Source organism: Takifugu rubripes, chromosome 11, assembly GCF_901000725.2.
Source record: "Takifugu rubripes chromosome 11, fTakRub1.2, whole genome shotgun sequence".
NCBI lineage: Eukaryota > Metazoa > Chordata > Actinopteri > Tetraodontiformes > Tetraodontidae > Takifugu > Takifugu rubripes.
Window position 1 is genome coordinate 13886189 of NC_042295.1, and position 21778 is coordinate 13907966.

The 21778-nt window shown below is 46.0% G+C and overlaps 1 protein-coding gene across 14 annotated transcripts in view; it reads left to right on the top strand.

The window, feature by feature from the left end:
• Positions 1 to 14: 14 nt before the first annotated feature.
• Positions 15 to 21778, top strand: part of ryr1b (ryanodine receptor 1b (skeletal)) — a 40256-nt gene continuing 18492 nt past the window's right edge. For 9 of the 14 annotated variants that reach the window (XM_029843658.1, XM_029843665.1, XM_029843667.1 and 6 more), the window contains exons 1-56: positions 15 to 153; positions 1618 to 1693; positions 6538 to 6657; positions 6751 to 6852; positions 7057 to 7077; positions 7996 to 8070; positions 8142 to 8220; positions 8288 to 8400; positions 8474 to 8573; positions 8908 to 9004; positions 9085 to 9159; positions 9241 to 9397; positions 9499 to 9663; positions 9765 to 9886; positions 9957 to 10143; positions 10367 to 10502; positions 10593 to 10688; positions 10876 to 10994; positions 11139 to 11272; positions 11360 to 11601; positions 11687 to 11879; positions 11955 to 12171; positions 12258 to 12362; positions 12593 to 12696; positions 12794 to 12877; positions 12950 to 13109; positions 13218 to 13365; positions 13438 to 13643; positions 13843 to 14017; positions 14136 to 14344; positions 14427 to 14770; positions 14932 to 15064; positions 15192 to 15352; positions 15555 to 15717; positions 15798 to 15884; positions 15971 to 16197; positions 16271 to 16715; positions 16793 to 17362; positions 17466 to 17666; positions 17744 to 17855; positions 17944 to 18087; positions 18215 to 18488; positions 18650 to 18767; positions 18860 to 18992; positions 19067 to 19161; positions 19250 to 19385; positions 19474 to 19657; positions 19728 to 19839; positions 19936 to 20056; positions 20146 to 20315; positions 20401 to 20621; positions 20740 to 20830; positions 20962 to 21102; positions 21187 to 21350; positions 21460 to 21538; positions 21632 to 21721. In XM_029843658.1, the coding sequence (XP_029699518.1) occupies positions 1646 to 1693; positions 6538 to 6657; positions 6751 to 6852; positions 7057 to 7077; positions 7996 to 8070; positions 8142 to 8220; positions 8288 to 8400; positions 8474 to 8573; positions 8908 to 9004; positions 9085 to 9159; positions 9241 to 9397; positions 9499 to 9663; positions 9765 to 9886; positions 9957 to 10143; positions 10367 to 10502; positions 10593 to 10688; positions 10876 to 10994; positions 11139 to 11272; positions 11360 to 11601; positions 11687 to 11879; positions 11955 to 12171; positions 12258 to 12362; positions 12593 to 12696; positions 12794 to 12877; positions 12950 to 13109; positions 13218 to 13365; positions 13438 to 13643; positions 13843 to 14017; positions 14136 to 14344; positions 14427 to 14770; positions 14932 to 15064; positions 15192 to 15352; positions 15555 to 15717; positions 15798 to 15884; positions 15971 to 16197; positions 16271 to 16715; positions 16793 to 17362; positions 17466 to 17666; positions 17744 to 17855; positions 17944 to 18087; positions 18215 to 18488; positions 18650 to 18767; positions 18860 to 18992; positions 19067 to 19161; positions 19250 to 19385; positions 19474 to 19657; positions 19728 to 19839; positions 19936 to 20056; positions 20146 to 20315; positions 20401 to 20621; positions 20740 to 20830; positions 20962 to 21102; positions 21187 to 21350; positions 21460 to 21538; positions 21632 to 21721 (8505 nt within the window). In that variant the 5' untranslated portion in view covers positions 15 to 153; positions 1618 to 1645. Of the gene's footprint in view, positions 154 to 1428; positions 1694 to 6537; positions 6658 to 6750; positions 6853 to 7056; positions 7078 to 7995; positions 8071 to 8141; positions 8221 to 8287; positions 8401 to 8473; positions 8574 to 8907; positions 9005 to 9084; positions 9160 to 9240; positions 9398 to 9498; positions 9664 to 9764; positions 9887 to 9956; positions 10144 to 10366; positions 10503 to 10592; positions 10689 to 10875; positions 10995 to 11138; positions 11273 to 11359; positions 11602 to 11686; positions 11880 to 11954; positions 12172 to 12257; positions 12363 to 12592; positions 12697 to 12793; positions 12878 to 12949; positions 13110 to 13217; positions 13366 to 13437; positions 13644 to 13842; positions 14018 to 14135; positions 14345 to 14426; positions 14771 to 14931; positions 15065 to 15191; positions 15353 to 15554; positions 15718 to 15797; positions 15885 to 15970; positions 16198 to 16270; positions 16716 to 16792; positions 17363 to 17465; positions 17667 to 17743; positions 17856 to 17943; positions 18088 to 18214; positions 18489 to 18649; positions 18768 to 18859; positions 18993 to 19066; positions 19162 to 19249; positions 19386 to 19473; positions 19658 to 19727; positions 19840 to 19935; positions 20057 to 20145; positions 20316 to 20400; positions 20622 to 20739; positions 20831 to 20961; positions 21103 to 21186; positions 21351 to 21459; positions 21539 to 21631; positions 21722 to 21778 lie in introns of those variants that run through there. The other 5 variants (XM_029843664.1, XM_029843668.1, XM_029843669.1 and 2 more) reach the window with 2 other exon arrangements.

Genomic DNA, 21778 nt, shown 5'->3' on the forward strand with positions numbered 1-21778 from the left:
GGGTTCCGCTCCGACGGCGCATCACCTCCTCCTCCGACCCTCCTGTCCGTTTTACCTGCCTGGTGGAGTTGTCACCCCAAACATTGACTGGCAGCTGCTGTTGCAGGGGACGATGGGCGAGACAGGGAGCGACGGTAAATGGAGACAGGAGAGGTAAGGCTTTGGCAGAACGCGCACGGGCTGAAGGATGGTCACCGTTTCTGTGCATTTTTTCCAATTCAGGATTGTGGGTTTTCTGTCTGACGCTTCCCTGCTGCCTGTCATGACTAAGGATTGAGCAACCATGCATCTCCACAGTGCGTGCACAGAGAATGCATCCCACCCCATCCCAAGATGTCTATTTATTTCTTTTTACTAGGCTGCAGATGTCTTTGTGTTTCCACTCTAGGGGAATTCTAATAAGAATCATAGATATCAATGATTTTTGGTAGCATTCTGTCAATTCTCTCTGACTGACATGAATAGCATTTTATGGTTAAAAAGTGCCTTTAGGATCTTAAAAAAAAAGAAAAAGATGTAGAGGTAATTAATTAATGAATAGAGACAATTGCCCAGAACTACCCTGGGTCTGCTGAAACAATTTGCAAACATGGATGCTAACATCAACATATTGTTAGATTATTTATTATTCTACTTATGCACTGAATCCTAAAGTCTAACATATATATGTAGAATAAATGTGCACTGTGCGAGTGTAAAGACTTGGACAATGTGTCTTATTACTTTTATCTTGATTAGCATCCACTAGACTAAAATCTCAAGTCCAAGGTGGAGTTTTGCAGCAGTTTTCTGTAGTTTCACCTCTGCATATTTATTTACAGATGGAATATGGGGTCTTCTTCCCCCTTTTACTCCTCCTCATCTGTGTTTCAGAGCGTTTGACGCCACACTGTTCTCTACCAGACTTTTTCAGAACATACTCTTGCGCGTTGCTGCTGATCAGACAGTGCTGACCCCTTTTCTCAGTCCCGGGTTATCTGATCTAATGAACTATAATGGCTGTACATACAAAATGGGATTCAATACATGTCCTATATTTTAAAAAAAACAAACACTTTGTGTGAATGTATATTTTTCCAGTGTCTGATGGACAGTTGTTTCATGCAATTGTGAAGATTTTTGATATACGAATCATTAACGGATGAGTCAACATTTTAATGGCCGCTAACAAATCGGAAAATTCAAAAATTTGCCAACTTTTGTAACCCCCCCATCCTGGTTTAATAGCCACAGGCGTGCATGTGTGTGTGTTGTGTGTGTTTTGCTTTGGGGCAGTCTGTGAAGTCTATAAACAGTGGCACAGCATGATGGGGGTCCTGCAGATTTGAAACAAGGTACCCTCCCTTCCCTATATGTCACCCCTCTGTGGCTGGGGGCTGAAAGGCTACGGGGGGGAGAGGATTTAGAGAGAGGCTCACCTTTCTGGTCACTCCCTCTCACAAGTCTGGGAGAGCCACAGGACTCATGTGGTCCTCCACACACCAGCACTGAGATAAAAACCCAGAGGGGGGTCCAGCGACCAGAAAATAGACAGAGCTTTAGCGCGGGGGGGAAGCAGGACGGACGTCGTGATCCAAATCTCGATAAAATAATCAGAAGGATTTTTCTCTTCGCCAGTGGAGCCGCAAACGACCCTCGGTGAAGGATGGCAGAAGGGGGAGAGGGAGAGGAGGAGATTCAGTTCCTGCGAACGGTGAGTCCTGCTTACCTTCTCCTCCTGGGGAGGGCTGACCTGCACGGCGTGATGAAGAGTGGTGTCAAGTTCATGGGACGGGGGAAAAAAAACTCCAACTGAATTGGATGAAACCCTGATTTGAGTTCTTCCGTCTCCGTTTCTGCAGTTCCAGCGCCAGGCCTGTTTTCTGCATACAGACTATTTTTGCGGTGCCCTTAATGTGCGGTGACCTGCTTATTAGTGGCTCTCTTGAAACTTGGTAATTGGCTTTCTCACGAGCAGAAATGTCTGGCTGATAACCTACATTATACTGTATATTTTACACTTATGAGAATACCTGCCCTCCGGATCTGTTTAATTTGATATCAGAATGTTCTGGAAATAAGCACAGGATGGTAAAAATGTGCATCTGTGGCTGTAAGTGCAGATAGACGGACAGCGGCTGGTGCATCTGTTAGCATCGTCATCTATTTATATCTGAGAAAAGTAGAGCCTGTCCGTGTGGGGTGAGGAAGCAGCGAGCTGCTCGGAGTTTGTAGGGGACAGCTGGGAAAAGGCTGTATGTCTTCCTTGAAGAATCTGGCCAGGGTATCGTGATATCCTTTTCGGTCTCAGTGAGCAGGGCAGAAGGCCGCAGCGATCAGCTTCACACTTGCTTCTTGACCCAAGACAAATCTACAAACCCACCAATACATTTTATTCACAGTAGGGTCAGTCTGGACACTGTAGTTCTTAATTTGGTCAAAGGGCATTAAGGAGATCCTGTCAATTATGGGTTTTTCTATTTAAAGGGGAGTATTGCATTTACTTCTCCGGTGTGCCAGAGAAGTTGTTCCTTATTTAGAATTTATTTAATTACCAGAGAATTTAAATAACACGAGCAGAACATATTAGTGGACAAGATTCACAGCGTCTGCGAGCCAACCAAAGCTGCTGCTTACAAAGCTATCAACAGTGTTTTTGTTCATGGATAGGGCTCGATCTGGATGAAAAGATTAGACAGCAGTCCCTCAAAAGGGCCACTCTGTAAATGATTAATGTCTGGGCTGCTTCAATGGGTTTATATCGGACACCAACTCTGTCTGGGTCAGGGGTTCAATAGTCCCCAGCGATACGGTACTAAAAATGAAAGTCCTGATGGCATTAGATTGTTATTGGGCCCATTGTGTGAGTCAGCTGTTTCTGCCAGCCGGGGTTTTCCCTGGGTTATATCGAAGGTGGGATGTGTTGCGCAGAGCGAACTGAAGCAGCTCCAACAGGAGCAGCGGACGCTTTTGGCTGATGTAATCTTTTTACTGTCATTTAAGCTGCCACGGAGGTCCACCTCCTGTGTGTCCATCTGTCCCCCCATCACTGACAGTGTGTCCTAGCAGACCACACGTACCACATACACCTCGCTGCACGTCATAGTTGCAGTTTACATTTAGAAATGGGTCTGTCTGTTTCACTGTAAAGGCAGGAGAGTTTCAATCAGGCAGTACAGTTATACAATTCTCTGCTGTTGATGGTAAAGGCTGTGTCATTGTTGTGTGACTCACACAGAGAAGTGAGTCTGAAGGGTATTCAAGTGTAACCGCAGCTTCTTTTTATAGTGTATCATTATAAGTGCACGCAATCTTGAGGGAGAAGCCAGAGGAATCAGTGCTCTATTTGAAGGAGCATCCTTTTGGGAGTGTGTGTGTGTGTGTGTGTGTGTGTGTGTGTGTGTGTGTGTGTGTGTGTGTGTAGATTGTTGTCCAAGCATTCTAGTGTGAAAGAAAATCTGATCTGTTGATTTGGAGCTGTCTGCATATAGAAATCCATCCATCCATCCATCCATCCACCCATCCATCCATCCATCCACCCATCCATCCATCCATCCATCCATCCATCCATCCATCCATCCATCCATCCAATCCATCAAAAATACCCAGAGAGGAGCCAGACAGGCACAATGAGAGCGTGCTTCACCAAGAAGAATCCAGAGAGATTCAAACCTGGGACCTTCTGGGACAGTGCTGACCACTGCACCACCGTATCACCCAAATAGTAGTGAGGAGAGGGAGGGAGAACAATAAAGCAGATCAATCTAAAGTGATATTTGTGATGATATATGTGATATGTTTGTGGTTTATTGGAGAAGTAAACCGTTATTTAAACGAGTGAACAGCAGCAGTAACAAGCAGCAGGATTCAGGACAGTGGCAATGCAGCGAGTGAGTGGGCCGCGAGGCTGAAAAGTGGGGCTTTACGGGTGCTGAGCCCAGGAGATGAACACATTCAGAGTGTCAAAACACACACACACGCACACACACACACACACACACACACAGACTCACACCTGTTGTCTGCCTGATTCTCTCACACTAGTTTTAAACAATTAAGAGGTTCTGCGCTGCTTCCTCAGCCTGCAGATGGAAACAAAGAGGGATTCTGGAAAAGCAAACAATTCCAAAAGGACACGGCTGCTGTACTCAGCTTCAACGTGTGAACATGTGTTGCTCTTTCAATTTACAAATGCACTCTGTAAAAGAAAGCATCCAAGTAGGGTCGCACCCACGTGGAGAAACCTGAGCAGTGCGGCGTCTCGACCTGGCGCTCCGTGGACTCTGACAACATGGCTCAATGCCTCCATATCGTTACTAATATTTAATTTTGATGCATTAGCGGTGAGCTTATTTCACCTTTCCTCCTCGATAAGCGAGCGGATCCAGTTAAGGATCTCCAAATTAGTCCTCAAAGTATCTGCTTGTCAGCAGAAGGAGGGAACGTGATAGTGACAGGTGCGGCCCCCTAAAATAGGAGCGCGGCGGTGGGGGGAGGCCAGGAGTGAGTGCTGGGACCAAGGAGTTGAAAAGGTAAGAGAAAAGTGGACTGAATGATATAAAATATATTAAAAAATTAGACCATTTCCCATAGATTATTTTAGCCATTCCAATATTATAGTGATGACGTCACAATAATGTTCTCCTCAACTCAAATTTGGATGAAACTATCCTGGTGGTGATGTATTCATTATTCCCCAGACAGCTGTTGATCCAGCTGCTACATTACCTGCTAATGGAAACCAGGATTCCAAACCTGCACCCCCCCCCCTCCCGCTGAAGAAGAGCCAGAGGTCCTCAGGTTTGGGGCAGGGAGCTTGCCCCTTTGACTGGAGAATCCTGGCTGTCTTCTTTGAGCGTGCACCATTAGGCCCTGGAGAATATACAAAGGCGTCCGATTTCATGGCCTGACTGTTAATCTCTGCTGCGTTACACACCTCTATTTGTGTGTGCCGGTGTTTGTTTGTGTAGCCGTCTGCCAGTTTACAGCCAATTGTCTGTACCGTTATCTCCGACCATGATTATCTTGATGGCAGAGACGCCTCAGCTGCCAAATCCAAAAACAGCTCATCTGTAATCCCACAGAACCCATATTTAATTTGTAATAAACGTGTTATAAAACAGGCCATCAGCCCACTGCTCCAGGTGGGTGGCAACACCCTCACTCACTACTTCCTGCATTCCGCAGCCGCATCAGTTAAAGGTCACCTGAGATTAAGGTTTTGGTTTGTTTACAATAAGGCGTTGGGAGCACAGCCTTTTTAATCCTACGAGCTGATTCTATTAATACAAGCGTGAGTCAAGCAAAAAGGGTTTGCAAGTCCGATTTCACGATGCCAAAGTGGAAGTGATTCACACAGTGTGACTCTTGGAAGGATGCTTGGATGAAAAGATCAAGCACTGTGACCAATCGAGGACTGGACTGAGGTAGACGGACCCATGGAAGACGAGCCGGGCAGACGTCTGCAGTGCTGATGGAAATACAGGACCTTCTACCTGTTGTGCGTTAGATTATCCAGGCAGGTATGAAGAGAGTGTTGCAGGGAGCAGGCTTTGGTCCTACAGCTGAAGCAGGACGGGAACTTTCCAGCAAGTGAAACATTAGAGGCCACTGGGTGTAAAAGAGGACGGGATGTTATGAGCTCACTCATCTGCATCACTTTCCATTTTGTGACATTAGCGCAGACGTGCAAAGCGGCCCTCCGCCACCTTTGCCCCCAATTCCCCACACAACAACCGCGATAGGTGCGGTTGAGTCACGCCGGGAAGAGTGCATGTAGGACAAGAGCATTAGAATGAGTTTTAGACGGTGAAGGGGACATGTTGGGATCCTCTCCAGAGGTGTGTGAGCCAGGTTAAGCTGTAGATCCATTTGTGTGATGACTGAGTGGAAGGAGCAGCTGAGAATGTGTCAATGTCAGGTGTGGGTTTCACAGCGGTGGGGGTGTTTATTGCTGCATTTAAACCCACTCTCTGCAGGGTCCAGACATATGCAAGAAGTGACAAATTATTGTCTTTTAGTTTGTGGAATGTCTGTTAAATTATGTGTGTTACAGAACCTACAGCATTCTCTACACACCATTTCACAGAATACACGTTTGCCATAGATTTGAGCTCCAACTATTCTTATATTATGTATTACCCTTGTGTATGAGACATATATAAAATCCATTCAGGGTTCAGGAAGGTGGAAAAATGCTCTTGCCTGGGGTAGAGAACCTGTAGTCGATGCAGCTGAGCAGAAGTGTGGACATCTGAGCAGTGTAAAAATAAAGATCCAACCAAATATAACGCCTAAGTGTGGCAGAAACCTGGCTAAAAATAAACACACATGAGTAATCGTTGTAATTTCTAGATGTGGAGTGCAGCAAGGGCCCACTTTCTGTTTTTATTAAGCACTCCAGCCAACTTTCTCTGTTTAGTGGTGTCTTAAACCCAAATAAACCCAAAAGGGTGTACCAATTTAGTAGTACAGTTGGCTAATACTGCATAAACTAAATTGAAAGTTCTTATTCTCAGTAAAAAGCCCAGTGACTGATGTTGGCTGTTTTGGGTACAGGATGACCAGGTTGTCCTGCAGTGTACTGCGTCCGTCCTGAAGGAGCAGATTAAGTTGTGCCTGTCCTGTGAGGGGTTCGGGAACCGTCTCTGCTTTCTTGAAACCACATCCAATGCTCAGGTGAGACGCCGACTTCAAGTCTCCTCTTGTTTATACAAAGCTGTGTGTAATCTGACCCCTTCCCTGACCTCTGTGCTGTTTGTATGATTGCAGAATGTGCCCCCAGACTTGGCCATTTGCACCTTCATCCTGGAGCAGTCCCTCTCTGTCCGTGCTCTTCAGGAAATGTTGGCCAACACGGTAGAAATGACCGAGGTACGTCTCAAAAGTAGCAAATGGAAACCATGGGTTCTATCGTAGCGGTCACCTCCCCAAGTGTGTGGAACAGTCTGCCCGAGAATATCATTTAATCAGTGGAATCGTTCTAAATGTTTACAGTTGTTTTTATTATGACCCCCCCCACACTCCACATCTCTTATCTCACACATCCTCCCCTTCTTTTTTTGCTCTGCCTAACAGGCAGTCGATTTGGACAAGTGGGTATGTTAGTTAAAATGTCTTATTTTCTGTGTCCCTGGCAACTTAGCAGCTGTCTCTGTTTCTGTCCTGTTGTCCTCTGAATGTCTTTTTGATTAAAGTGGCACTTTATAGTTCATTTAAGGCTTAAGGTCCATTTTGCGTATACACTGTAGTCAAACTATGACCTCTTATTGATCATATTAAGGCTGTTTTTTTTAACTATATTTAAACCGTTTTTACATAATTAACGCACTTAAATCCCCTTTGTGACCTGTTGTACCTTTGACTTGTGCTTTAGTTGGTCTACACATGGAGCCATGTGTGGTATTTAATTCGCTTATTGTCACAGATTTTGTGTCATCTCTGGTCTTATTGGATTTTGGTGCATTATTACGGGTTTGGTGAGAGCCAGTGGGCGGATGAGAATAGCCTGAGATGCACCCCAGTGGTTTATGAAACTGGACACCCCCAGTATGCCCCTCTGTTTCTTTATCTATAATTGTAAAAAGCCTCATTCATATAATCCATTTGCCAAAACCTCATTTAAACCAGTAGTATCTGCTCTACATATTTCCAAATCAATGCAACCTTAATTTAAGCTATTTCTGACAGGGAAATAACACCCCAGCACCTGCCCCGGGCAAGCCCGGCGTTAATGTGTACTACAGTTTATGGTACATTGAGAGCACTTGACATTATCGCCCCTCGTTCATCCTGGCGGATTATCGGTGCTTAACCCAAACATTTTACAGTAATCAATGTTTTTTTCTTTGCATTCTTGCTGCATTGTTGCAAAGGTAGGATGTTTCAGTGATGTTTTGATGTCATTTGTGCGTGATGTGGTTGATGCTAGGGTTATCCAAGCGAAAATTAATTTGCTTGTCCTCTTGTCTGATCAAGACAAAAGCTCAAATATGCCTCTGTCCTTCTCGTCTCTAGTCGTCCCAGGGTGGAGGTCATCGCACGCTACTCTACGGTCACGCCATCCTGCTGAGACACAACCACTCGGGCATGGTAAGACTCTCGTGCAGGTTGTGTAAAGAGTGATGGAGCCGTCACGTCCTAAGGGAAACCTTTGTCCCCAGTACCTGAGCTGTTTGACTACTTCTCGGTCACTCACAGACAAGCTGGCTTTTGATGTGGGCTTACAAGAAGACTCAACAGGTAATACGAATATTCAGACTGTCTGTTGCTGAAGTCACAGCACATTTATTTTAACTCTAACTTTCAGGTGAGGCCTGCTGGTGGACCATTCATCCAGCCTCAAAGCAAAGGTCAGAAGGTGAAAAAGTCAGGGTGGGTGATGACCTCATCCTCGTTAGTGTGTCCTCTGAAAGATACCTGGTGAGGGGGTTTCCGTCCACTCTGCCACATGTACGCACTGTCCTAAACCTGACTTCCTGTCCCGTGTTAACAGCACCTGTCCTACGCCAGCGGAGATCTGATGGTGGACGCCTCCTTCATGCAGACGCTGTGGAACATGAATCCGATTAGTTCAGGATGTGAACTCGCTGAGGGTACAAGTCCACTGTACACTCTAAAGACAAATGATGGTGCCATTCAGGCCGTGTTTAAAGAGCCTAACTGACAGAAATATTGCAGTTATGTGAAATATTGCGATATTTGTATTTATGTGCCTAAATAGCACCAAAGTAGCACAGTTGATGTTCCACAGGCTGATCATTTCAATGGATTCCCAGGAACACTCCTTCCACCTCCTCTTTCCCTGTTTCCAGTGGCAGCAGCTCCTCCTGGTGTCATCTGAAATCCACAAGGAGCTTTTAGTCTTAGAGATGTGGTTCAGATTTAAATGTAAGAATAAGATGAATACATACATCTTTTCCTCCCCAGGCTTCCTCACTGGAGGCCATGTTCTCAGGCTGTTCCACGGTCACATGGATGAGTGTCTGGCTATCGCTACGCCGGAGGAAGGAGAGGAAAAGCGCAGGTAAAAAGCAAACGGCGCCACTTTGAATCTGTTAACCCGATGCCGCGTGACCACAGATAATACGTTGCTTCCCTCAACAGGATGGCTCACTATGAAGGTGGCTCTGTGTGCAGCCAGGCTCGTTCTCTGTGGAGATTGGAGCCTCTCAGAATAAGGTGAAGAAAGAAAATGTTAATCAGAGTTATTTTATAAATACAGCGGTCTTATCTTGTGGGTATTGATGTCCATGCCTGCAGCTGGAGCGGTAGCCACATGAAGTGGGGGCAGTCTTTCCGTATACGCCACATCACCACTGGCCGGTACCTGTGTCTGGATGAAGAAAAGGGTCTGTTGGTGGTCGACCCAGAGAGGGCCAACACTAAACTGTCTGCTTTCTGCTTCCGCGCCTCAAAGGTGTAAAAGAATGTTTTAAGCTACTCTGTTGTCATGTTTATTGTCTCTCACTGTTGATATTCTTTCCCCACCCCTTCCCTCCTTCTGGTAACACCGAGCAGGAGAAGGTGGATGTGGCCCAGAAGCGTGACGTGGAGGGGATGGGAATTCCAGAGATCAAGTATGGAGAGTCCATGTGCTTCGTCCAGCATGTGTCCACAGGCCTGTGGCTCACATACGCATCCCTGGATGCCAAAGCTGCTCGTTTGGGAATGATGAAGAGAAAGGTTGGAGTTTACACTAATTTAAATGAAAACAATTGTAATGAAACAGAAATATATGACAAAGAAAATGAGGGGTATAAGGCAGTCATGTTGTCCATTATTAGGTCATTCTGCACCAGGAGGGTCATATGGATGATGCCCTAACAGTGTCCCGTTCTCAGACCGAAGAGTCCCAGGCGGCTCGTATGATCTATAGCACAGTTGGCCTCTTCAGGCAGTTCATCAAGTAAATTGAATTTTTGAAAAACAAACATGTTTCGTTTGGAAAATGTTGCTTATACTTCCTGCTGGTTCAGGGGTCTGGACACTTTGACTGGAAAGAACAAATCACCAGGGGCTTTGTCACTTCCTCTGGAGGGGGTCATCCTCTCCCTCCAGGACCTCATCTTCTACTTCCGTCCTCCTGACGAAGAGCTTGAGCATGAAGAGAAGCAGACCAAACTTCGCTCGCTCCGCAACAGGCAGAACCTTTTCCAAGAGGAGGTGATGTTGCCACACAAAGTGGAACGTTTGTCCGTCATGTAGTCATTTAGCCTGTTTTTAATTACACCAAACAGTTGCAGAGGTATTTCATTGCTATCATACGTTCAATTTTTGGCTAAATTTCTGTCTGAGTTTTCATGTAAACAGCAAAGCCTCAGACTAAAAAAAGCACCTCGATGTGAATACCAAAGGAAACAATGGCCTTTCTGTGCTGTTTCCTTAGGGAATGATCACCATTGTTTTGGAATGCATCGACCGGCTGAACGTGTACAACACTGCTGCGCACTTTTCCGAGTTTGCTGGAGAGGAAGCTGCTGAATCCTGGAAGGAAATTGTCAATCTGCTGTATGAGCTGCTGGGTAGGAAAGCTGCAGAGACGTTTAACAAAGTATCTGCTGTTGAATTTTGGGGCAAATGTCATGATTCAACTGTCTGTTTTCAACGTGCAGCCTCTCTAATCAGGGGCAACCGCTCGAACTGTGCGTTGTTCTGTGACAACCTGGACTGGCTGGTCAGCAAGCTAGACCGCCTAGAGGCCTCTTCAGGTATAAGATTTGAGCTTATTAAATGTATGTGACATCTACTGATGAGAGCTTAAAGCCAACATTGAAACATCTGTGCTGAAGTCACCACGATCTAAATAGATACTGTGCACCTGCCTACCCGTGTATGACACCTTTTTATATTCCTCCGCTACCTTTTTACCCTGTTGTCTTCTGTCGCTTTATTTAGGCATTCTCGAGGTGCTGTACTGTGTTCTGATTGAAAGCCCTGAGGTTCTGAACATCATTCAAGAGAACCATATAAAATCCATCATCTCTCTCTTGGATAAACATGGAAGAAACCACAAGGTTGGCTTTTTTTTTTCTCAGTTGGAGTTCCTGCGTGTAGTTTTTCCGACTCCGCAGATTTTGAAACGCACTCCCTGTCAGCCGCTAGGTGGGAGTTCGTGTTAGTGCAGCTTTGCCCCATTTAAATGTCATATCTGCCTTCAGGTCCTGGATGTCTTGCGCTCTCTTTGCGTGTGTAATGGTGTAGCTGTGAGGTCCAACCAGAATCTCATCACTGAAAACCTACTTCCAGGTCGTGACCTGTTGCTGCAGACCAACATTGTTAATTATGTCACCAGGTACCTGAGCAACTTTTAAATACTTCAGTCAGAGTGGACCTGTCGTTTTATTATGGTTCTTACTGGTCCTTTCCCTTTCACCCTCAGTGTCAGACCCAACATTTTCCTGGGTACATGTGAGGGGTCCACCCAGTATAAGAAATGGTACTATGAAGTTATGGTCGACCACGTAGAGGCCTTTGTGACGGCACAGGCGACCCACCTGCGTGTGGGGTGGGCTATGACTGAGGGCTACAGCCCCTACCCGGGAGGAGGAGAAGGCTGGGGAGGCAACGGTGTGGGAGATGACCTTTACTCCTATAGCTTTGATGGACTGCATCTGTGGTCAGGTAAGAACATTAACTGGTATTACTACCATGTTGGTTCTATCATTTACTGTGTAATTTAAGCACCTGCTCTCCAATTGGCATCCAGGCACCGTTCCCCGACAGGTGGCGTCACCTAATGCACACACCCTGGCTGCAGATGATGTTGTCAGCTGCTGCCTGGATTTGAGTGTGCCCAGCATCTCCTTCCGGATCAACGGACACCCAGTTCAGGGCATGTTTGAGAACTTCAACGTGGACAGCCTCTTCTTCCCTGTGATCAGCTTCTCTGCTGGCGTCAAGTAAACACAAGACCCACCACAATCTCCTGCTGGATAAGTTGGTAAAATAAAAACTGACCATCCCTTTTCTCTTAGGGCTCGGTTTTTACTCGGTGGTCGTCATGGAGACTTCAAATTCATGCCTCCACCTGGTTATGCCCCATGTTATGAGGCTCTGCTGCCCAGAGAGAGGATGCGTATTGAACCCATCAAAGAGTATAAGCATGATTTCAATGGCGTGCGCAACCTCCTGGGTCCCACTCTGTCGCTCACACACACGTCATTCACCCCCTGCCCTGTAGACACGGTTCAGGTAAACCACTAAAAACCACAAATGAGCTTTGCTCCTGCTGTTATTGCATCAGCTGAATTAGTTTTTTTTTTCCTTTTATTATTTAGATCGTGTTGCCGCCCCATCTGGAGCGCATTCGAGAGAAGTTAGCAGAGAACATTCATGAGCTTTGGGCTGTCACCCGTATTGAGCAAGGCTGGACCTACGGCTCAGTGAGTGTGGAGTCAATACGATACAACAGGAAGATTTAGCAAATTTACAGGAGTCTTAGTGGAATTTTCAAATTCAGCTGATAATAAATCTTTAAAACCAACAATAAGACTAATAGTTTTAGTACTTTCTACTTACATTCAAGCCAAAAAAACCTAAATAAAGCAAAAATTGTCCTTCTGAGTTACAAAAAATGAATTTGTGAATAATCTGTATTCATCTGCCTTCAAAGTTCAGAGACGACAACAAAAAACTCCACCCTTGTCTGGTGGACTTCCAGAGCCTTCCTGAGCCAGAAAGGAACTACAACCTGCAGATGTCAGCGGAAACTCTCAAGTGTGTTTGTGCTGTAGCTGAGACTCTACACGAGTTTTCACGTGCATATCAAAGGAGATATTTAAGCATGGTTGATCCTCCTATCTTTGCCCTACAGGACTCTCCTGGCGCTGGGCTGCCATGTCGGTATGGGTGATGAGAAAGCAGAGGAGAACCTTAAGAAGATAAAGTTGCCAAAGACGTATGTCAAAGTTACTGACTGTGTCTGCTTTGTCACCTTTCTTTGTCTGAAATGAAGTTGTGTGTCCTCTAGATATGTGATGAGCAATGCGTATAAGCCTGCCCCCCTCGACCTCAGCCATGTCAAACTGACACCAAACCAGAACCAGCTTGTAGAGAAGCTGGCAGAAAATGGGCATAATGTGTGGGCAAGGGATCGGGTACGACAGGGATGGACCTACAGCATCGTGCAGGTGTCCTGTTCCTGTCTATTCGCAATCATTCAAAACTTTTATTTTGGTTAAAAAATTTGTTTTCTTTGTGTGAATCAAATAATCGTCATCACGCCCTGTTTTCGTCAGGACATTCTAAATAAGCGAAACCCACGCCTGGTGCCTTATATTCTGCTGGATGAGAGAACCAAGAAAACCAATCGGGACAGTGTGAACAATGCTGTCCGCACCCTCATCGGCTATGGCTACAATATTGAGCCACCGGATCAGGAGAGCAGTAAGCTAGCTTGATTAAACAGGGAACAATCATAAATGAGGGCCCTGCAGTCATCGTGTGTTCTCTCTCCAGCCGGCCATGGTCTTGAGAACACGCGGGGGGACAAAGTACGCATCTTCAGGGCTGAGAAGTCGTACGCGGTCACCCAAGGAAAGTGGTACTTCGAGTTTGAGGCAGTGACAACGGGGGAGATGAGAGTAGGCTGGGCACGCCCTAATGTCCACTCTGACACAGAACTGGGAGCAGATGAACTGGCCTACGTCTTCAATGGCAACAAGGTCAGTCACCTTCGTCCACCACAGGCCATAGTTTGTAAATATTTCCTATGAAATTCTGGAATTCCCAATTTTGTCAATTGAAATATAGCATTAACTTGTGTGTACACCTTAATTATGTTTGTGGGGGCTTACATTTAAATAAAATTCAACAAATGCCATCAAGCATTTGAAAATACTTTTTCACGATCCCTTTTTCTAGGCTCAAAGATGGCATATCGGCAATGAGCCCTTTGGTCGTCAGTGGCAGTCTGGCGACGTAGTTGGATGCATGATTGATCTGACTGAGATGAACATCATGTTCACACTCAATGGAGAAATGCTGATCAGTGACTCAGGCTCAGAGATGGCCTTCAAAGATATTGAAATTGGGGAAGGTAAGACTTAAATTGACATTTTACCTTATTTAGTCAACATGAGCAAGAGGAATGAAAAGGTTGTTCCACGCAAGGGAAATCTTTATGCTCGTAATTTTCTGTTTTTCTTATGCTTCAGGCTTTATTCCAGTGTGTACGCTGGGCCTGTCACAAGTTGGAAGGATCAATCTGGGTCAAAATGTCAGCAGCCTGCGCTACTTTGCCATCTGTGGCCTGCAGGAAGGGTTTGAACCTTTTGCGATCAATATGAAACGAGACACAACCATGTGGTTCAGCAAAAGTCTGCCTCAGTTTGTGCCTGTACCTGCTGATCACAATCATATCGAGGTAATTATCTTCTCACCACAACCCTGAATTCTCGGATTTTCAAACCTAGAATCCAACCTTTCTACCTGTTTCTGTCTTCCAGGTCTCACGCGTAGACGGGACTGTGGACAGCGCCCCCTGTCTGAAGCTAACCCACAAGACCTACGGCTCACAGAATGCAAATACCGACATGCTGTTCCTCAGACTGAGCATGCCCATCCAGTTCCATGCGACCTTCAAGGTCCCAGCAGGCACCACGCCACTCACACGTGCCCTCACCATACCTGAGGATGTAGCCGTGGTGGAGCCCGACTCAGAGTTTGAAGTTCTGAAAAAGTCTGCAAGCCGTAAAGAGCAGGAGGAGGACAAGAAGGAGCCGTCTGTGCCTAAAGAGATCTTAGCAGAAAATGAAAAGGACACAATGTCAGAGAAGGGAAAGAAAAGAGGGTAGGTGGGAAGTCTGCTGAAAAATCAAGAGGTACAAGACCCAGTAGATGTAGATTAATATGTAAAAACCGGTAAAAAAATCAAATAAATAAAAGGTGATGCAGCACATGTTGTTAGGTGGCCACTTCCACAAATCTAAATTCATTTTCTTTGTATTTCAGATTCTTTTCCAAGGCCAAAAAAGCTGCTATGACACCTCTGGCCCCTCCGCCACCTCCAACCGTGCCACGTTTGGTAGAAGATGTGGTCCCAGACGACAGAGACGATCCTGAGATCATCCTGAGCACTACCACTGTGAGCTAATGCTAACTGCAAATGTATTTGTATTTTCTATGCAGCATTCAGTCCGGTATGAGTTATTGCAATTTTATTCTTTTCTTTGACCATTTTTTCTCCTCTATTTCTAAATGATATATTTTAGTATTACTATTCTGTGAGGATCTTTGCCGGGCAGGAGCCCTCTGGTGTTTGGGTTGGCTGGGTCACTCCTGACTACCATCAGTACGATCAGACCTTTGACCTCTCTAAAGTGCGCAGCGTCACTGTGACTGTGGGAGATGACAAAGGCAACATATATAACAGGTGAACCTTCATGATGTAATAACAAAAACGATGTTGGAGACAGCTGAAAAACATGATTCCACACACATGCTCATTCGGCAGACAGTTTAAGAAAAGCAACAAATCTGTTCAGAGGTCTTTAAATGCAGGTTATGACCCCCCCCCCTCCAAAAAAAACCTAGAAAATACAAAATAAAAGTGTTATATCTACTGTTCACTGCAGCATGAAGCGCAGTAACTGCTATATGGTGTGGGGCGATGACCTCGTGAGTAATCATCAGACCCGCTTCAGCCAAGAGGACATGGTGATCGGCTGCTTGGTCGACTTGGCGACGGGGCTCATGACCTTTACAGCCAACGGAAAGGAGATAAACACGTTCTACCAGGTAAGGAAAGATGGGTTTTGGTTGTGAGTGTGACTCCAAGGCATGGTGCACCGGTCAAACCCGAGGCCCTTTTTTTTCAGGTGGAACCCAACACCAAGCTCTTCCCTGCTGTGTTTGTTCAGCCCTTGAGTCAAAACATGGTGCAGCTGGAGCTGGGAAAACTCAAGGTGGGATTCTTCCATGTTAGAAAGAAGGAAGAAGGAGACACATCCTTGCTGACGTCTTTGCTCTCTCACCCCTTTTCCCCTCGCAGAATATAATGCCCATCTCAGCAGCCATGTTCCGCAGCGAGCGCAACAACCCTGTCCCTCAGTGTCCTCCCAGGTTGGACGTTCAGATGTTGACGCCTGTCATCTGGAGCCGCATGCCCAATCGCTTCCTCAACCCAGACGTGGGCAGAGTCAGCGAGAGGCTGGGCTGGGTGGTAGAGTGTACGGAACCTCTTATCATGATGGCTTTGCACATTCCAGAGGAAAACAGGTCAGTCAAGGTGTCCTCAACATCTGCTCGGCCTGACTCGAGCACACAGTTTGCATCTGTGTTTCTTCCTCAGGTGTATTGACATCTTGGAGCTGTCGGAACGTCAGGATCTGATGAAGTTCCACTATCACACCCTTATGCTCTACTGTGCCGTGTGTGCACTTGGCAATAACCGAGTGGCTCACGCCTTATGCAGCCACGTGGACGAGTCCCAGCTTTTCTATGCTACTGAGAATACCTATCTGCCTGGACCGCTCCGCAGCGGTTACTATGACTTGCTCATTAGCATTCACCTGGAATCTGCCAAACGGGCACGACTGGGAACTAACAGAGAGTTTATTGTCCCCATGACTGAAGAGACTCTGAGCATCAAGCTTTATCCTGATGCAGTGAAGGCCCATTCTCTACCTGGCGTTGGCCTTACTACCTGCCTACGACCCAAACTTCATTTCTCTTCCATCAATTTTGTGGGTACAGACCTTGACCTTTACACCCTTAGTCCTGTTTTCCCTCTGCAGGTAAGAATTATAGGCTCAATGGTAAGAATTTACAATGCTTTGTTGCCTTTCCTGACCATTATCACTATTGTTTTCAGGAGTTGAAGAACAGGGCTATTAGTATGCTAACAGAAGCTGTGCTGGATGGTAGTCAGGCTATGCGGGATCCAGTAGGGGGCAGTGTCGAGTTCCATTTTGTCCCAATCCTGAAGCTGATCAGTACCCTGCTAATTATGGGCATCTTCAATGATGACGACACCAAACACATTCTCAAGATGATTGATCCAAATGTGTTCAGTGGAAAGGATGATGAGGAGGAGACTGACAAACCTGTGGAGGGGGGACCTGCTGAAGGAGAAGGTGACAAAGCAAAGGGGGAAGAATCAGAGGAGGCAGCTGAGCTTGAGGATGAAGGGGTCGGTGAGGAAGAGGAGGAGGACGAGCTGAAGAATCTAAAAGGGGATGATACAGAGGAAGAAGCAGAACCAAAAGAAGAAGGAGAAGAGGAAGAGAAGGAGGAGGGGGAAGCCAAAACAGGAAAAGTTGATGGAGAGAAGATGGAAGAGGAGAAGGAGGCAGAGGTGGTAGCAGTTGATTTGAAAGATGAAGAGGAGGGCCTGGAAGAGGGATTACTCCAGATGAAGCTGCCAGAATCTGTTAAACTTCAGGTAATTGTCATGTATATTCATCCCCCCCCCCCAACATATCTTTCAATATCTGATGCATTTTTGGTCTGTTGCCTTCTAAAATGATTTGACACACCTCTCTTAGATGTGCACACTCCTCCAGTTCTTCTGTGACTGTGAGCTCAGGCACAGAGTCGAAGCCATCGTGGCCTATTCAGATAAGTTTGTCCACAATATTCAGGACAACCAACGAATCCGTTATAATCAGTTAATGAGAGCCTTCACCATGTCTGCTGCTGAGACAGCGAGGAAGACCCGAGAGTTCCGCTCACCCCCACAGGACCAGGTATTACCTATATCATTTGACTATTCTACAATAGATAAAATATTGTAGTCTCATGATGTCATTGGTTCCTCATCAAGGTGCTTTTGCTGACCAACTTCAAGCACAGCCTGGAGGAAGAAGAGTGTCCCGTGCCTGACAATGTGCGGGAAACCCTGAAAGAGTTCCACAACGACCTCCTGCTTCACTGCGGTGAGGTTTCCCTTTTTCTCCTGAAGGTGTGAATTATTTTATGCTGAATATTTGACTCTAAAGGTTGATTATCTTCTTGGGCATGTAGGGATACATATTGAGGAAGAGCCAGTGGAGGAAGAAGTTGACACTTCGCTGCGAGGCAGACTCCTCAGCCTGGTGGACAAGATCAAGAGCATACGAGGGAAGAAGACTGAGGAAAAACCGGAGGTTGAGGAGGAAACAAAACCGAGTAAGAGCAGCAAAACTCTCAAAACACTGTCAAGTTCAACCACTTTGTTCCAATGCAAGTAGCCAGAGTGAATAAGTTTGGGAACATAACAAATGATTTAACAGATGTACTACACCTATTTTCTAAGGCACCCTCCAGGAGCTGATCTCCCACACCATGATCCACTGGGCACAGGAATCATTCATTCAGAACCCTGAGCTGGTGCGGCTGATGTTCAGCCTGCTGCACAGGCAGTATGACGGCCTCGGCGAGCTCATTCGAGCACTGCCCAAAGCCTACGCCATCAACGCTGTGTCTGTTCAGGACACCATGGACCTTCTGGAGTGTTTGGGCCAAATACGGTCCCTACTTATTGTCCAGATGGGCCCAGAAGAGGAGCGACTCATGATTCAGAGCATTGGGTCAGTGTGGGAGGATCAGAATTACATAACATGCATTTTATTTTCAGTAAATCCAGGCGAAATCAGTTCCTCCGCAGCTCTTTCTAACCAACTAACTTTATATTTATTTAATTTATTCAAAAATAGTAAGAAAAGCAATAGTTTTTGTTCTTGTTTTTCAGGAACATTATGAATAACAAGGTGTTTTACCAGCACCCAAACTTGATGAGAGCTCTTGGCATGCATGAAACTGTCATGGAGGTGATGGTCAATGTTCTGGGTGGAGGAGGTGACTCAAAGGTAACCGACCGGTCATCAGAAAGTTGTAGCTGTTGGGATTCTGCCGTTAGCGTCGATGCAATCACTTTATCTCTTTCACTTTATCTCTGCAGGAGATTCGATTTCCGCAAATGGTGACCAACTGCTGTCGTTTTCTGTGCTACTTCTGTCGGATCAGCCGACAGAACCAGCGCTCCATGTTCGATCATCTGAGCTACCTGTTGCAGAACAGCAGCATAGGCTTGGGTGAGCGTCCCTGACCTAGTTTAGGTTTTATTTTTGTCCTGATTTTCACTGATTCACTGTGTTTATTTCCACAGGAATGCGTGGGTCCACTCCTCTGGATGTTGCTGCGGCCTCCTGTATTGACAACAATGAGCTGGCCTTGGCTCTACAGGAGCAGGACCTGGAAATGGTTTGTGTGGATATTTTTTTTACAGTGTTTGCAGTGAACTCTTTTAATCGGCCTTCTTGTCTGTCACATGTGTGGTGACACCCTGCAGGTGGTGACGTACTTGGCTGGTTGTGGGCTGCAGATGTGTCCGATGCTCCTTTCTAAGTGCTACCCTGACATCGGATGGAATCCATGTGGAGGAGAGAGATACTTGGATTTCCTCCGCTTTGCTGTCTTTGTCAATGGTCAGAACCCTCATATGATGATTCCCATATACAGTATTCTAAAGATTGTGTCTAGCAAATAATGGATGGGAATAATGGCTTCTTGCAGGAGAGAGTGTGGAGGAGAATGCAAATGTGGTGGTGCGCTTACTGATCCGTCGTCCTGAGTGCTTTGGGCCGGCCCTGAGAGGAGAGGGCGGGAACGGTCTCCTGGCTGCCATGGAGGAGGCCATCAAGATCTCCGAGGATCCCGCTCGCGATGGACCCACTGTCAAAAAGGACAGGCGCTTCATGTGAGTGAAGGCAGCGGGTGTGATATTCCAGAAAACACAATTTTGTCATATCTTTCTTTTACGCGGGCAGGTTTGGTGGTGAGGAGCAGCAGGAGGAGAACCGGGTCCATCTGGGAAATGCCATCATGTCATTCTACTCTGCCCTCATTGACCTGCTTGGTCGCTGTGCCCCCGAGATGCACGTATGTGAAGATATGCTGTTCAGACAGCTGATTTAGGTCAAGGCTTGTGTTTGAACAGTTTTCACAATGTCATGTGTTCAATATTCATATCTACAGCTGATTCAAGCAGGCAAGGGTGAGGCTCTACGGATCAGGGCCATTCTCAGGTCTCTGGTGCCAATAGAGGACCTGGTAGGAGTCATCAGCCTGCCTGTCCAGATTCCTTCTTATGGCAAAGGTTCGATATGGAGTCGGTGCTGTGTATGGACACACTGTAAATGCCAGTGTTTGTTTTCTGATCTGTGATTTCTTTTGCCAAAATTGCAGATAGTCAAATTGTTGAGCCCAAAATGTCTGCCAGCTTTGTACCAGACCACAAGGCATCCATGGTTCTGTTCCTGGATAGAGTTTATGGCATCGATAATCAGGACTTTTTGCTGCATGTCCTGGAGGTTGGCTTCCTTCCTGACATGAGAGCTGCAGCTTCTTTGGACACTGTGAGTTTAAAAAAAAATTAAAGATTAAAAACTTCAGCTGGAGTTCACGTATGTCATCATCAAGCATCTTCCTCTGCGATTTTAGGTGGCTTTCAGTACGACTGAAATGGCCCTAGCACTGAACCGCTACCTCTGTTCAGCCGTACTTCCTCTGCTCACCAAGTGTGCTCCACTCTTTGCCGGCACGGACCATCGGGCCATCATGATCGACTCCATGCTCCACACAATCTATCGTCTGTCCCGTGGCAGAGCCCTCACCAAGGCGCAGAGGGACGTCATTGAGGAGTGTCTCATGTCACTCTGCAAGTTAGTGCTCGCTGCCGTCTCTATATTTCGGAATATTTTATTCGTGGGCTTCAAATGCATGTTATGCAAATTAGCTTTTGCTGGTTTGTTTTCTGATGAATTATCATGGGATGTACAGATACCTGCGGCCGTCCATGCTGCAGCATCTGCTTAGACGGCTGGTGTTTGACGTTCCCATCCTGAACGAATACGCAAAGATGCCCCTCAAGGTTTGTTGGTTTGCTTTTTTGTTATTGTATCGGCAGGAAACGATCCAAATTATACTGATTTACACTATTATGATGTGAATAAATTACATGAAATTGACAATAATGAAATGCCTGCTATTTCCCACTTCTAGCTTTTGACTAATCATTATGAGCGCTGCTGGAAGTACTACTGCCTGCCTAATGGATGGGCTAATTTTGGGGTCACGTCAGAAGAGGAGTTGCATCTTTCTCGTAAACTGTTTTGGGGGATCTTTGAATCTTTGGCCCACAAGGTGGGTCAGGAGTTTTATTTGCCAATACCTCATTATAATTTAATTAACCCATTTTAAACATTAGTCATGTCCTTCAAATCCTAGAAATTTGATGCAGAGCTATTCAAGATCGCCATGCCCTGCCTGTGTGCCATAGCAGGAGCCATCCCACCCGACTATGTGGATGCCAGCTATTCCTCTCACACTGAGAAAAAAGCCTCTGTGGATGCTGAAGGCAACTTTGATCCCAAACCAGTCGAGACCACAAAGTGAGCAGACGACGCGAGCTGCACAGAAATAGCTGAATGAACTACACAGAAATTAAAAGTATGAGGAGTGCATTATGAACTATTTATTATTCTACTCTGTCTCCCACAGCACCATCATCCCAGAAAGGCTGGATGCTTTTATTAACAAGTATGCAGAACACACTCATGACAAATGGGCCTTTGAAAAGGTCAGTTATGCATATTCTTTGCAATCAAACATGAACATAATCCCACATTTAAGTAGTTGCTTTAATGATTATGCAAATTGTATTGATTTTCAGATTCAGAACAACTGGACATATGGTGAGGTCCTGGACGAGGACGCTAAGACTCACCCAATGCTGCGCCCTTACAAGACATTCTCAGAAAAGGTCAGATTTAAATTAGCAGTATCTTATGTGAACCCTGTGTACATTATACAGGCCACT